This window comes from Phocoena sinus, chromosome 6 (genome assembly GCF_008692025.1).
Source record: "Phocoena sinus isolate mPhoSin1 chromosome 6, mPhoSin1.pri, whole genome shotgun sequence".
NCBI classification, from domain to species: Eukaryota; Metazoa; Chordata; class Mammalia; order Artiodactyla; family Phocoenidae; genus Phocoena; species Phocoena sinus.
Window position 1 is genome coordinate 101,205,670 of NC_045768.1, and position 13,031 is coordinate 101,218,700.

At 42.4% G+C, this 13,031-nt stretch overlaps 1 protein-coding gene across 4 annotated transcripts in view; it reads right to left on the bottom strand.

Annotated features, from left to right (window-relative positions):
- ENTPD4 (ectonucleoside triphosphate diphosphohydrolase 4) overlaps positions 1-13,031 on the bottom strand; it is a 39,781-nt gene that overhangs the window by 21,744 nt on the left and 5,006 nt on the right. For 2 of the 4 annotated variants that reach the window (XM_032634517.1, XM_032634515.1), the window contains exons 2-7: positions 12,153-12,248; positions 9,168-9,445; positions 7,804-8,001; positions 7,086-7,291; positions 1,614-1,764; positions 762-865 (exon numbers count right to left, since the gene is read on the bottom strand). In XM_032634517.1, the coding sequence (XP_032490408.1) occupies positions 762-865; positions 1,614-1,764; positions 7,086-7,291; positions 7,804-8,001; positions 9,168-9,175 (667 nt within the window). In that variant the 5' untranslated portion in view covers positions 9,176-9,445; positions 12,153-12,248. The remainder of the gene's footprint in view (positions 1-761; positions 866-1,613; positions 1,765-7,085; positions 7,292-7,803; positions 8,002-9,167; positions 9,446-12,152; positions 12,249-13,031) is intronic. The other 2 variants (XM_032634516.1, XM_032634518.1) reach the window with 2 other exon arrangements.

Sequence of the window (13,031 nt, forward strand, 5' to 3'; positions counted from 1 at the left end):
CTAGCCTTACCGTGATTTGGCATGCTGTGTTTATAATTATCCCTTGAGGCCTAGTTCAAACGTCACTTTCTCCATGATGCCCCTAGTCAGGAAAAAAAAAAGTCTCCTTCTTTCAAATTTCCATGATAGTTTTTCCTTATCTTCCTTATGGCATCTAAAACTCTGCCTTATATAAGCAGCTAACTGTGTACCTTACTTGTCTATAAACAGCTTGACGGCAATATGTGAATTTTGCCCAATTACTGGCGAAATGATAGGTGAATTTGAAATAAATGCTTTTTGGCCTCCATTTCTAGCAAGCTATTCCCCAAATAATTTCAGTGATTTGCCCTTTCATTCTCAAGTAGAATTATTTCTCTGAAAACAGAACATTTCCTCAGTGTATCAAAGTCAAGAATAATTTCCCCTTCCTAACAAGTAAATCAGTAGACGGTTCCAACAGTTCAGTGATTATCATAATTCCAGAAAGCTGTCTAACTTAGGCAAGGAACATAAAGCTTTTCTATCAAAACAAGTCCAAAATATACTTCCTAAACGTGATGAAGACAAACCAGGTTATTTTTTTAATGGCTTAATGTTTGGATTATAAAGACCAGTCATGTAAGAAACTGATTTTTCCATTTAAAAATTGTAATATTTGAAGGCATGGTTTCCCAAATTTTAAGATGTTAAGAGTAATTTAATAAAGTGTACATGAGGAAGACTGGGAGGACTTAAAGGAACAGCTTCCCAAATTTCAAGTTGAAGACTAACATACCGACCTTCTTGTTTCCCTGAAATTACTTCTGCATGAGAGTCAGAAAACAGAAAGTCGAAGTGCACGGGGATGTCAGTCAGAAGGTCTTCTAGAATGGCTTTCTGTTGACTGTAAGACAATCCAAAAATTTACATATCAATATATTATATCCTGAATTTTTCAGTTTTAGAAAGAAAAAAAAAACCCCTATGGCTCTGGTATATCTTATGTGAAAAAAAAATTTTTTTAAACCAAAGCAGTTCATTGAAAAGACTGTTTATTTTAAGAAGGAATTTTCATGTAAAATAGACAGCGAGTGGGAAGCAGCCGCATAGCACAGGGAGATCAGCTCGGTGCTTTGTGACCACCTAGAGGGGTGGGATAGGGAGGGTGGGAGGGAGGCTCAAGAGGGAGGAGATATGGGGATATATGTATACATATAGCTGATTCATTTTCTTATACAGCAGAAACTAACACAATATTGTAAAGCAATTATACTCCAATAAAGATGTTAAAGAAAGAGAGAAGGAATTTTCAGAAGTTGTGTAAATTATGTGATTCCGAGATGTAAAACTACAACTGCAAACAATCCTTAAACAAATAAAATAGAAAATCAGTTTTTTTATGACAACTTTACAGTTTACTATTTATAGTCATAAATAAGTACATTAAAAGATATTTGGTGAGTTCTGACTAAGGGAATATGTCTGGTACTACTCCAGACTTGAAAAAAGAATTTTTAATGTCTTCCTTTTGATGATGATGATGGAAGAGGAAGACAAGGAGGAGGGAGATGAGGGGGGATGAAGGGGAGAAAACCCACCACAGCCAATACCACCACCAGGCTGGCTGGCCCTGCCCTCGTGAGAAGGATCACCTTTCAGGGAGGATTCTCATTCCAGCTGTGCAGAGAATGTAGAGAGGGGTCTCTTTGTGTTTTGCCCGTGGTACATGCTCTGCAGCGAAGTTCAAGAGCGGAGAAATGTAATCACTGACTTTCTCTGGAGAGGTAGCAAACTCTGAAATGCCTACAGAAAAAGGACACTCAGGTTAACAAGTAGATACTTTAGCTTATAAGGTATGCTTCTTCATAAACTGTCACTGTTTGCAGATGACATGATACTACACCCAGAAATCCTAAGACACCACCGAAAAACTACTAGAGCTCATCAATGAATTTGATAAAGTTGCCGGATACAAAATAAACATACAGAAATCTGTTGCATTTCTATACACTAACAACGAACTATCAGTTAGAGAAATTAAGGAAACAATCTCATTTACCATCACATCAAAAAGAACAAAATACCTAGGAATAAACCTATTTAAGGAGGTAAAAGACCTGTATTCTGAAAACTATAAGACACTGATGAAAGAAACTGACGACAACACAAACAGGTGGAAAGATATACTGTGTTCTTGGACTGGAAGAATTAATACTACCTAAGGCCATACTACCTAAGGCAATCTACAGATTCAATGCAATCCCTAACATTTTTCACAGAACTAGAACAAGTAATTTAAAAATTTGTATGGAAACACAAAGAATCTGAACAGCCAAAACAAACCTAAGAAAGAAAAGAACTGGTGGTATTACACGCCGACTTCAGACTGTATTACAAAACTACAGTAATCAAAAACAGCATGGTACCAGCACAAAAACAGACATATAGCTCAATGGAACAGAATAGAGAGCTCAGAAATAAACCCACACACTTACAGTCACCTAATCTACAACAAAGGAGGCAAGAATATAGAATGTAGAAAAGACAGTCTCGTCAGTGAATGGTTCTGGGAAAACTGGACAGCTATATGTAAAAGAATGAAATTAGAACATTTTCTTGCACGATATACAAAAATAAACTCAAAATTGATTAAAGACCTAAATGTCAGATCAGAAACCATAAAACTCCTAGAGAAAACATAGGCAGAACACTCTTTGACATAAAAAGTAGCAATATTTTTTTTGGATCTGTCTCCTAAGGCAGAGGAAAGGAAAGCAAAAATAAACAAATGCAACCTAATTAAACGTAAAAGCTCTTGCACAGAAAAGGAAACCATCGACAAAACAAAAAAGACAACCTACTGAATGGGAGAAAATATTTGCAAGTGATATGACCAAGAGAGTTAATATCCAACATATATAAACAGCTCATACAACTCAATATCAAAAAAAGCAAACAACCCGATTAACAAATGGTCAGAAGACCTGAAGAGACATTTTTCCAAAGAAGACATACAGATAGATGGCCAACAGGCATATGAAAAGATAATCAACATCCCTAATCATCAGGGAAATGGAAATCAAAACCACAATGAGATATCATCTCACACCTGTCAAAATGGATATCATCAAAAAGACCATAAACAAAAAATATTGGCAAGGATTTAGAGATAAGAGAACCCTTGTACACTGCTGGTGGGAATGTAAATTGGTGTCACCACTGCAGAAAACAGTATAGAGGTTCCTCAAAAAACTAGAAACAGAACTACCATATGATCCAGCAATTCCACTCCTGGGTATATATCTGAAGGAAACAAAAACACTATTAGAAAAGATACATGCACCCCAATTTTCACAGCAGCATTATTTACAATTGCCAAGATATGGAAGCAACGTAAGTGTCCATCAACAGATAAAGATGTGGTATGTGTATGCAATGGAATATTACTCAGCCAGAAAAAAGAATAAAATTTTGCCATTTGCAACAACATGGGTGCACCTGTAGGGTATCATGCTTAGTGAAATAAGTCAGACAGAGAAAGACAAATACTGTTTATTATCACTTATATGTGGAATCTAAAAAAATACAACAAGCTAGTGAATATAAAAAAAAGGAAACAGACTCACAGATATAGAGAACAAACTAGTGGTTACCAGTGGGGAGAGGGGAGGGGGAAGGGCAAGATAAGGGTAGGGGATTAAGAGGTACAGAAGAAAAAAAAGTTATGCTTCTTTAACGAGGCTAATTTGAGAGCAATTCACACTGCACACCATACACTCCTAGTTTTTCCCTATCCCTCTGGCAACTCCTTCCACAGTGTCTCGGCTGTTAAGTGACGGTGGTGCTACCTGTTCAGTCCTATGCTCTCTTCTGAGTCATCACAGACCTAATTGAGCAACTATTGTGTGTCAGACACTTGGGATCAGCTGCACATGAGCTCGCCCCTGCCCCTGAGAAACATGCCCCCACTGCCCTCGGCAGGTTCACTCACTCCCATGGCGGCCATCACCATCTATGCCTCAGATCTCCAGATCTTAATCGCAGCCATCCAGCTCTCTTCCCCAACCTCCAGATCAGTATGTAGTAACTGTCCACTGGACACAGCCATGTGCCTGTCCTCACAGCAACATATGTAAACCCAAACTCAACTTCCACTGTAAACCTGGCTCTTACTGCTCGTGACCTACCTTAGCAGCCCCAGCCAGTATCCTGGATAAAATCCCTCTCCCTCACCCCAACGTGTGTTCTGGGTTTCACTGATCGCCTGTCCTTGGCTCTGCTCACACTATTTCACTTCTCATCTCTGCTGGACACCACCAGCCTCTGCCAGCCTGCTGCAGCACATCCTACTCTCAAGTCCTGGCGATCCCCAACCACTCTCCGTGGTCTGAGATCTTCCTGGTCTGAGATCCTCTGGTGGCTCCCCAATGCCCTCCAGATAAAGCTCAGCTCTAGAACAGCATAACGTGCCCTGAGCACTCACCTATCCCATCTCTTGACACATTCTTTCCATTTGGCTTCAACTAGACTGCATAAAATTTCTGTAATGCATCATACCCTGGCCTTAGGGCCCCTGCAGCTCCACCAGGAAGGGGCTTCTCTTTGACTGCCTCCCTCCCCCCACCCCTTTCACCTGGCTGACTCCCGCTCACCCAATGAGCTATGCCCTCTCTGGAAGTCCTCCCTAACAGGACCCTGAAGGCGAGCTCTCATTACGTTCCATGCTTACCCCTACCTCTCGGTGGAGCACTCATTCCACCTCATCGAAACTACCTATTTACTTGCCTGTCTCATTTCAACTGGAAGTTTCTTGAGGGCGCAAACTGTGTCTTGTTCAAATTTATTCTCAGCACCTGACACAGTCTCTTGGCAGGTAGCAGGTGCTCAACAAATATTTGTTGAATGAGTACATAAGTGAATGACTATTTCCAGCTGTCATTTAGCCTACAACATTAAAGCTGAGGGGGATTTTAGAAGTCCAAAATTTATTTCACAGATTAGGAAACTGTGGACTCAGAAAGATTAAGCGATCTGTCAAAGCAATCAGCATCAAGCAATCTAAAAGCCAGATTTTTTGGACTCCACATACATTGCCATTTCAATGGACACCAAGCCCAAAGCTATCTAGAATCTATTAAGTAAGGAAATTTCTAGGAAGTTTTGCTATAATGCTATACACAAGAGCCCATGCTTCAGGACAGAGAAGTACTATAAAAAGGTACCTGAATTTCCACTTCAAACATTTCCTGTAGCATCAAAGAGAATCATATTCAGACTGATTTTAATGAGATTCTGGTGTGTACCCTGGGATGCTATGGTAGCTGCCCCTTGTTCTCAGGGGACAACTCCAAGGCATGACAGTTTTCATCTTATTCCACGAGAGCAGGTAATCACTGATGGAACCTGGGATGTGAAGCCAGACGAAATGCAAAGTGCTTTACAGAGTTTAATTTTTTAATTTTCTGGTGAATTTATTTGGTCAATATTACTTTAACCCTGAAAGTGTTTCTAGATTTAGAGACACATAAAAATGTAAGAAATGGGAAAATAGAAAACTGAAAGTCATTCACTAAGACCTACAGAGAAAACGATCTTCTATGAATAACTTTAAAAAAAATGTTCACGGGGGCTTCCCTGGTGGCGCAGTGGTTAAGAAACCGCCTGCCAATGCAGGGGACACAGGTTCAAGCCCTGGTCCCGGAAGATCCCACATGCCACGGAGCAACTAAGCCTGTACGTCACAACTAGTAAGCCCGCGCGCCACAACTACTGAAGTCTGCGCACCCCAGAGCCTATGCTCCGCAACGAGAAGCCACCGCAACGAGAAGCCTGCGCACCACAACGAAGAGAAGCCCCCGCTCGCCGCAACTAGAGAAAGCCCGCACGCATCAACAAAGACCCAACTCAGCCAAAAATAAATAAATTAATTTAAAAAAGTGTTCATGGAAATGTACTCTGGTATCAAAATAATGCTTATACAAGACGCTCAGAGTAAGTTCCCTCTCTTTAACCTGAAAAATGAGGTAAAGATTTTGAATTTTCTGAGCTATATGCTGGTGCCAAGCTGCCCAAACCTCAAAGAACAGTCAACCTGTCGAGTGTTGCCTGAAGAAAGAAGTGGGACTGACTGATTCACTGAAGAATGAGTAGGATGCAAAAGGTCTACAGTCCTGGTAGACTGTTTTATGAGGACAGGTTTTCTTATCAGTTAAAACGAATCTCTTTTTCACTTACATTTTTGAAATGGGAGATAGTAAGCCATGACAGCTATTTTTTGTCAACATTCTCTAATATATTCAAAGATAAATTCTTCAGAATTTTTTATTTAATATTTTACTATTCAACACATTAACTAAATGAAACAAAAGTGCTGAAACTCTATTAAGATCTATGGTCCAATCACATCAGTGATTATCAACCATCAAGATGTAAGGTGCCTATTTCAAGGTACCCCTGAGATCTTCCATTCCTAACACTCTTGACAGAAGGGTGCTGCCTGTTGAAATGATACAGATACAGAAAAAGGCTGAGAACCACTGATTTAAATTGTCTAACGAGGAAGGCAAATCCCAATTTTTACATAACACACTGACTTAGAAATTACAGTATCTTTAAAACTAGACATAGTGATATCAGCTCTTCTAAGTTCTATTGTCACTCTTCTTAAATAACCTAGATGATTAGAAATGCACTGGGGTAGCAATTTTTAAAAATAACAAATACATACCAATGTATTCAAGTACAGATATCCATGAGTTATCTGAAATCACCTTGTCATTAAGGATAGAGACCAACGGCTACCAACTAGAAAACAATCCCTCCATAATTAACGTCAACTAGCCAACATTTGAGCAGACACCATAAGTAAAGGCACTATGGTAAATGCTGCAGGAGACAAAAAAAGACAGACAAGGGTTTAGGCTGTTTTATGAAGGTATCAGTCACCTTATGCAAGATGAACAGAAAAGGGGAAACAGAGTGAAACAAGGAGATCAACTGGGTCCTGGTGTGAGCTCTGAATGAGGGTGATGACTGCAAGGAGAGAAAGGGAAAGACGTGAAAGCTAGCACAGAGAATGAAAAGGCAGAGCCTGGTTACCAGTCAGGTATTTATCATTCACATACCGGGTTTTATTTTCATAACCACAGGCTTTCGGTTTTTATCCCGCATTTGCCTGATATCCAACAGATCATGAGGATTGCCGTTATGCCTTGGCCAGCAATAAACAAATATCCGAGACCCGCTGCTACCACAGTCCACCACGATACCATAGTTCACATTGGGGTTATTGGTGTCTGTAGCTTCAATGTCAGTAACTCGGGCCAAGTACCTTGTTTAGAGAAACAAACACATGCTTTTAATGAGACAGAGACTATCAATGATGCAAGAAACAAACACCAAATCAGTGATCTCTAAGCTGTGTGGTAGCACCACCGTAACACCTTTACAACTGCCGAATGATTAAAAAGTCAAAAGAAAACAAAAAAAGTGATAGTGATAAAAGTCATCTAGAGCAGATACACACTCATCATTCCTTTAACTAAGTTCAAATAAGCTCTGAAAAGCAAAACTCTATTTCCAAACTATCAACATTAACTGAGAAATCAGCTTAAAAGATATCACAGGAGAAGCTTAAGCTTAAATCCTCTTATGATGTGGATTTGGTGGTAAATGACTAAACCATTTCAAACAGTTTAATTTTTCATGCTATGCTGTATTCGGTACAAAATCTGTTTCCTCCAGCCACCTGCTCCGTAAATTCCATCCAAGGCCCCAAAGTCTGGAAGTCATCACGTGAAGGTATGGCATCCTATCTAGAAAACACATGTCTTCTCCTCCTACCTTTGAAACTTCTTATCTCTGGAGAGCCGCCCATACTTATTTCGGATTATGACAACGGAAAAGTATAAAAGTGAGACAGCAGCAGCCAGAACGCTAATGACGAGAATCTGGCGTAAGTTGGTGTTCAGAATTCGGGGACACCCCACTGGAGAGATGCTGAAATGCCAGGAAGCCGGAAGAAGACAGGAGATGCCGATCCTGAAATTTCAAAAGGCAGGTTTAGCGAAAGCAGTCTGCTCCAGAGAGGCCTCCCCTCACTTCCACTGATCAAGTTAAGACATTCAGCTTGAGCTGCCCCTACTTCCCTGCTGGTAGGTTATCGGTATACCCGCATCTTCCACGTTGCTATTTTGCTACGTTAACTCGTTATTATAAAATTACATGAATGAGAATTCAGCCCTGATGACACTTCTGTGTTCCCCCTTTCTGGAGAGTATTAAGTAGTTTTTATTTGTGCCCGGCTTTGTTCCAAAAATAGAATTACAGACAGCTTATAAGGATAAGTTCAATAAGATAAATAAGTAAATCTATAATGAAACCAGGTTTAAGGAGGCTGAATTTAGAGCCCAGAAACACATGTAATAAGGAAAGCCTGCAAAGGTGGCTGAGTACGATAGCGACCAAAAACCCTGTCTGTTACAGCAGAAACATAAACAGCCCAGGAGGAATAAGATTTTCTAACACTGAATCCCGAGGCCAATCTCTCCCGTGCTGATTGTGTGAGAAAAAGGGAAAAAACAGTATCTTTAACGACATCCCCGCGGCAGTCAATAAATACGTTTTGTATATCCTGTGTTTTTAGAAATATTCCTGAGACATTTTTGCCAAGAAACTTTCTTCTCAGTTTGTCAGGAATGAGAGACTATTATTAGGCTTAAAAAACAAAACAAGACAAACCTTGCTGTCTTTGGGATAAATTCTATTGTTTACTGTTAATTTCTACACTCTTCCCTTTAAAGAGTGCTTCGTGGACTAAAACATCTCACAGAAGGGGGAGGGATCCCGCTAACCCAATGGAATTTTCTATCTGTAGTTTCTGGTCTCCACGTGGGTTCTTGGGCCACGCCATGGAGTTTATCACCCCTCCCACACCTCCGAGGCTTACAGGCGGTCATCCTGTGCTTAATACAACTCCTCCCAGATTCCAACACGTGTGCCCTTTACAGTAAACTACATGAACCCCACTTTCCTTCTGTGACAGGCGCCCCCCTGGGGCCCTGGAAGAGCAAAGGTGTTAAACAGAAGTGTAGCACGACTCTGAACACTTCTCACTTGGGATTTAGATTCTCCCCCCTCTCGAGACCTGCTTCGGTGGCACCAAATCTTGGGTTTTACAGCGCCGGGGATTGGGCACCATCACTCACCTCCCCATGCTGGCAGGTCAGAGGTCAGGCGAGGCCCTGGGAGTCAGTCCTCACACACCGTTACAGAAGGCCTCCTGGTGCCAGAGCCCTCCTGTTCCAGGAAGCGACAAAAGTCACAAAGACGGTGCAAGCCAAGGAGACGCTATGCTCTTTGTCAAGTGCCTGCTTAAGCCCAAGCGCACGTAATCTGGTCTGTGATCCTTGCGGTGGAGCTCTTGGCTCGGTTTATTTTGAGCAACACACTTCGAAGTTAATTTCATGCTATCAGAGACGTAGGCCTAAATCAAAAGAGATAATCACAGTCTGGCATCTTTACCTAAATGCGAATCAGTGACGCCAAAATACAGGTCACCGAACAGGTCTTCACCACCTCATGGTGCTGAATGTTAAGGAAGATTAGGGGTGGGAGTAGGAGGCAGGCGGAATGAGTAACCGAATGGGGGTCTGAACCCTCCATTCAGCTGATAAATACCTACTAGGTCACTCTTTTCTGTACAAAGTACCACGCAAGGCACCATGCTCCGAGTGAGCTCTGTCACCTTCACCGTGGCCGCCACTCCTTCAGCTCCCAGACCTCAGATCACAGGAGAACAGGAGGCGGGGGCCTCCTTCCAACCTGCCGGATCCGAAGGACGCGTGATCCTGGGTCTCCTTCTTGGTCTTGTGGCACCGATGTACCTCTTCCAGGCCTCTCTGGACAGCTGTCTCCCCTAGTCTGCCTCTTAGCTCTTGAATGGTTCCTTCTCAGGACCCTCGACGTCTCGGCGTTTCTGCACATCCTGTCTGCTCTGTTCCCCAGGTTCTCTGTCTTGGCTCCAATCTCTCTAACTCTAATCTCCGTTCCTGGTCAACTTCACTTACTGCTTCAATGATCCGACAGCTCAGAACTTTCTTTCTCCACCCCAGGCTTCTCCTCTGAGCTACAGATACGTATCTTCAAGCACCTACCAACACCCCCATCTGAACATCGCACAGGCCCATGAGAAACACTTCTAAAGCTGAACCCTTCCACTGTACCCTCATCCTCCCCTCCCACGCTCCTCCTCTCAGTCCCAACCCCACCGACTGCTCAAGCAGAAACTAGGGAGTCGTGCCTGACCCCTCCCTCCTCCTCATCCTCCCGAGCCGACTTCTGACGGAGTCCTTCCATTTCTCTAACCTCCGTTCCTCTAAAGCCTGTCCCTTTTCTTAGCAATCTCTTACTCCTACCTGGCGTATCAGGACAGCAGCCTAACTTGTCAGTCTCCCACCTGCAGTCTCAACCTAGCGGCTCTCCAGTTCCTCACCCCATAGCTTCAGGCAGATTCTTCAACAGAAACTGACATCCGCCCCATCCCTGCTCAGGTCCAGGATCCTGTTAATCTTGTGCTGGAAATCCTCCAACGGCTCCCCTTGCAAGTAAATAAAGGCCAGAGGCTGTACCCTGACTCCCCGTTCTACGGGATCCGGACATCTGTTACTGCTCTGACCTCACCGTCCCTCTCCCTTTCTCACTTCACTCCAGCCACACTGGTGTCCACACTGTCTTCACACACGCCAGGCACTGTCTGGTCTCAGAGCCTCTGAATGTGCTGCTCCCTCTGCTTGGAAATAATCCATATGGCTTATTTTTTCACTCCCTTCAGATCTTTACTCAGTGTCACCTTCTCAGGGAGGCATGCCCTGGCCACCCAATCTATAACTGCAAGCTCTCCCCTCCATCCAGCTCCCTTCCCTGGGTTATTTCTCCTCCTTAGCATTTACGTATTTATTAACTTTTTTTTTTTTTTTTTTTTTTTGCCACACCACATCATGCAGGTTCCCAGTTCCCCAACCAGGGATCGAACCCATGCCCCCTGCAGTGGAAGCTCGGAGTCTTAACCGCTGGACCACCAGAGAAGTCCCTTTATGAACTTCTTATATAGTGCTTATTATGTGCCAGGCCCTGCTGAAATGCTTTGCAAATACTAATCTATTCCTCCTATCGACCACCAAGGTAGGTACTATTTGCATAATATTTTACAGATGAAGCCGGGAGGCTGAGTAATGTACCTGAGGTCACACAACTAATAAAAGGTGAATATAAGTAAAAGAGCTGGGATTCAAGCATGTGAATCCATACTCCTATCCTGTCCTCTAACACACTCTGTGTGTGTGTGTGTGTGTGTGTGTGTGTTTGCATTTCTCTTGCTCATGTGTCTCTTCCTCCAGAATGCCAGCCCCACAAGGGGCCAGATTTAGGTCTGCTTGCCTGCATTCCCGGCGTGGCAGCCCCTAGGAAAGGGCCTGGCAAGAAGTCAAGTTTCAGAGTTCTGGGACCGAAAAGGGTCACAAACTTATACACTAGGGTAATCTTTCCAAAACGAACAGTAATCATGACACCTCCCCACCTCCCAATTTCTCTCTCTCACTCAGGAAAAAGTCCTAACTCCTTAGGATGGTAAAGGAGGTCCTTCTCGATCTAGTCTTGTGCTATTCCATATAGTAGCCATTGCCACATGTGGCTAAAGTAATTTAAATTAAAAATTCAGTTTCTCCAGACTCACAGATATAGAGAACAAACTAAGTGGCTACCAGTGGGGAGAGGAAAGGAGGGAGGGGCAAGTGAGGGGTAGGGGATTAAAGATGTTCATCACAGTATTATGTATAATAGCAAAACACTGTTCTAAACTAGTGTGCCTTATAGGGGGGTGGGTTAAATTAAACATGGCCCATGTATGCAATGGACTACGATGTGACTGTTAGAGGTGCTGACACAGATCTACATTTACTGACATGGAAAGATACTCATGACAGGTTAAGTGAAAAAACTAACATCAGGCACAGAGAGGAGAAAATGGAAGGAGAAAAACCAAAATGTTAACAGCGGTTAGTTATTTCTGAGTAGCGAGATAATGGATCATCTCTATTCTCTTCCCTAGGCTTGCCTAGGTTGCTTGAAGGGCATATATTAAGGGCATATTTTATCATCAGAAGAAAACAACAGAACTGTCTTTAACAAGCTACCTTTGACTGATATCTCCAGTTTCCGGCATCCAATCCTCTTCTGGATATATCAGGAAAGCCCGTCTTCAAAACTCTTCATGGTACAGGAATTCCAGTCTGAACATTTAAAAAAATCGATGATTATGTGATAGCTGAACTACGAACAAAAGAAAAGCATGTTTAATTAACAGCTTAAAGTCAAGGTCCTTGGGGGAAGAAAGGCCCTTCATGATTCAACGATTTGTATTATGAAGTGACATGAAGGGCAGAGAGGAGTAATACGACTGACTCCAATCTCAAGGCTTCCGCAGATTGGTGATGGAGAAAATACCAATACCCAAGAAATAATCAAGAGAGTAACAGAAGGCAATGTTAAATTATCTGGACTCCTGCTGTACCAGTTCAAAGAGCACGGTGAAGGCTACACGTTAACAGAAAGATTCCTGCAGGTGGGAAGCAGGCTTTGGACGGGGGAGGAGAAAAGAGAGCACCTTTCAAAGAAGAGGCCCTGTTAGGATGCACCATGGCAAACTTAGTCAATGTTATTTAATCCATTGTTTGTCTTAGGCCTTTTTTTTTTTTTTGAGATACGGGATGACTTTGACAATGAGGATGAATAGATATTTTTGGAAGTTACAAAATTTGTGTTTAAAGACAGACAGAAAATAGGACAGCTTGTAAACTGCTAAAGTAATTACTTTCATTTAGGACAAAAGTATGGCTGAACATCACCCAGCAGACAACAATACGGTAATTTGATCTTAAAATGTAAACTCCAGCTGTATTTGCAGCTAAGAGTCTTGGCACCAGGGTTTAGGGTGGCAAACTCTTAGCAGTATTACATAAAACTGCCATGTTTTTAAAAGGCCTAAGTTATGTGAGGCCCATCACCAGAGAGAT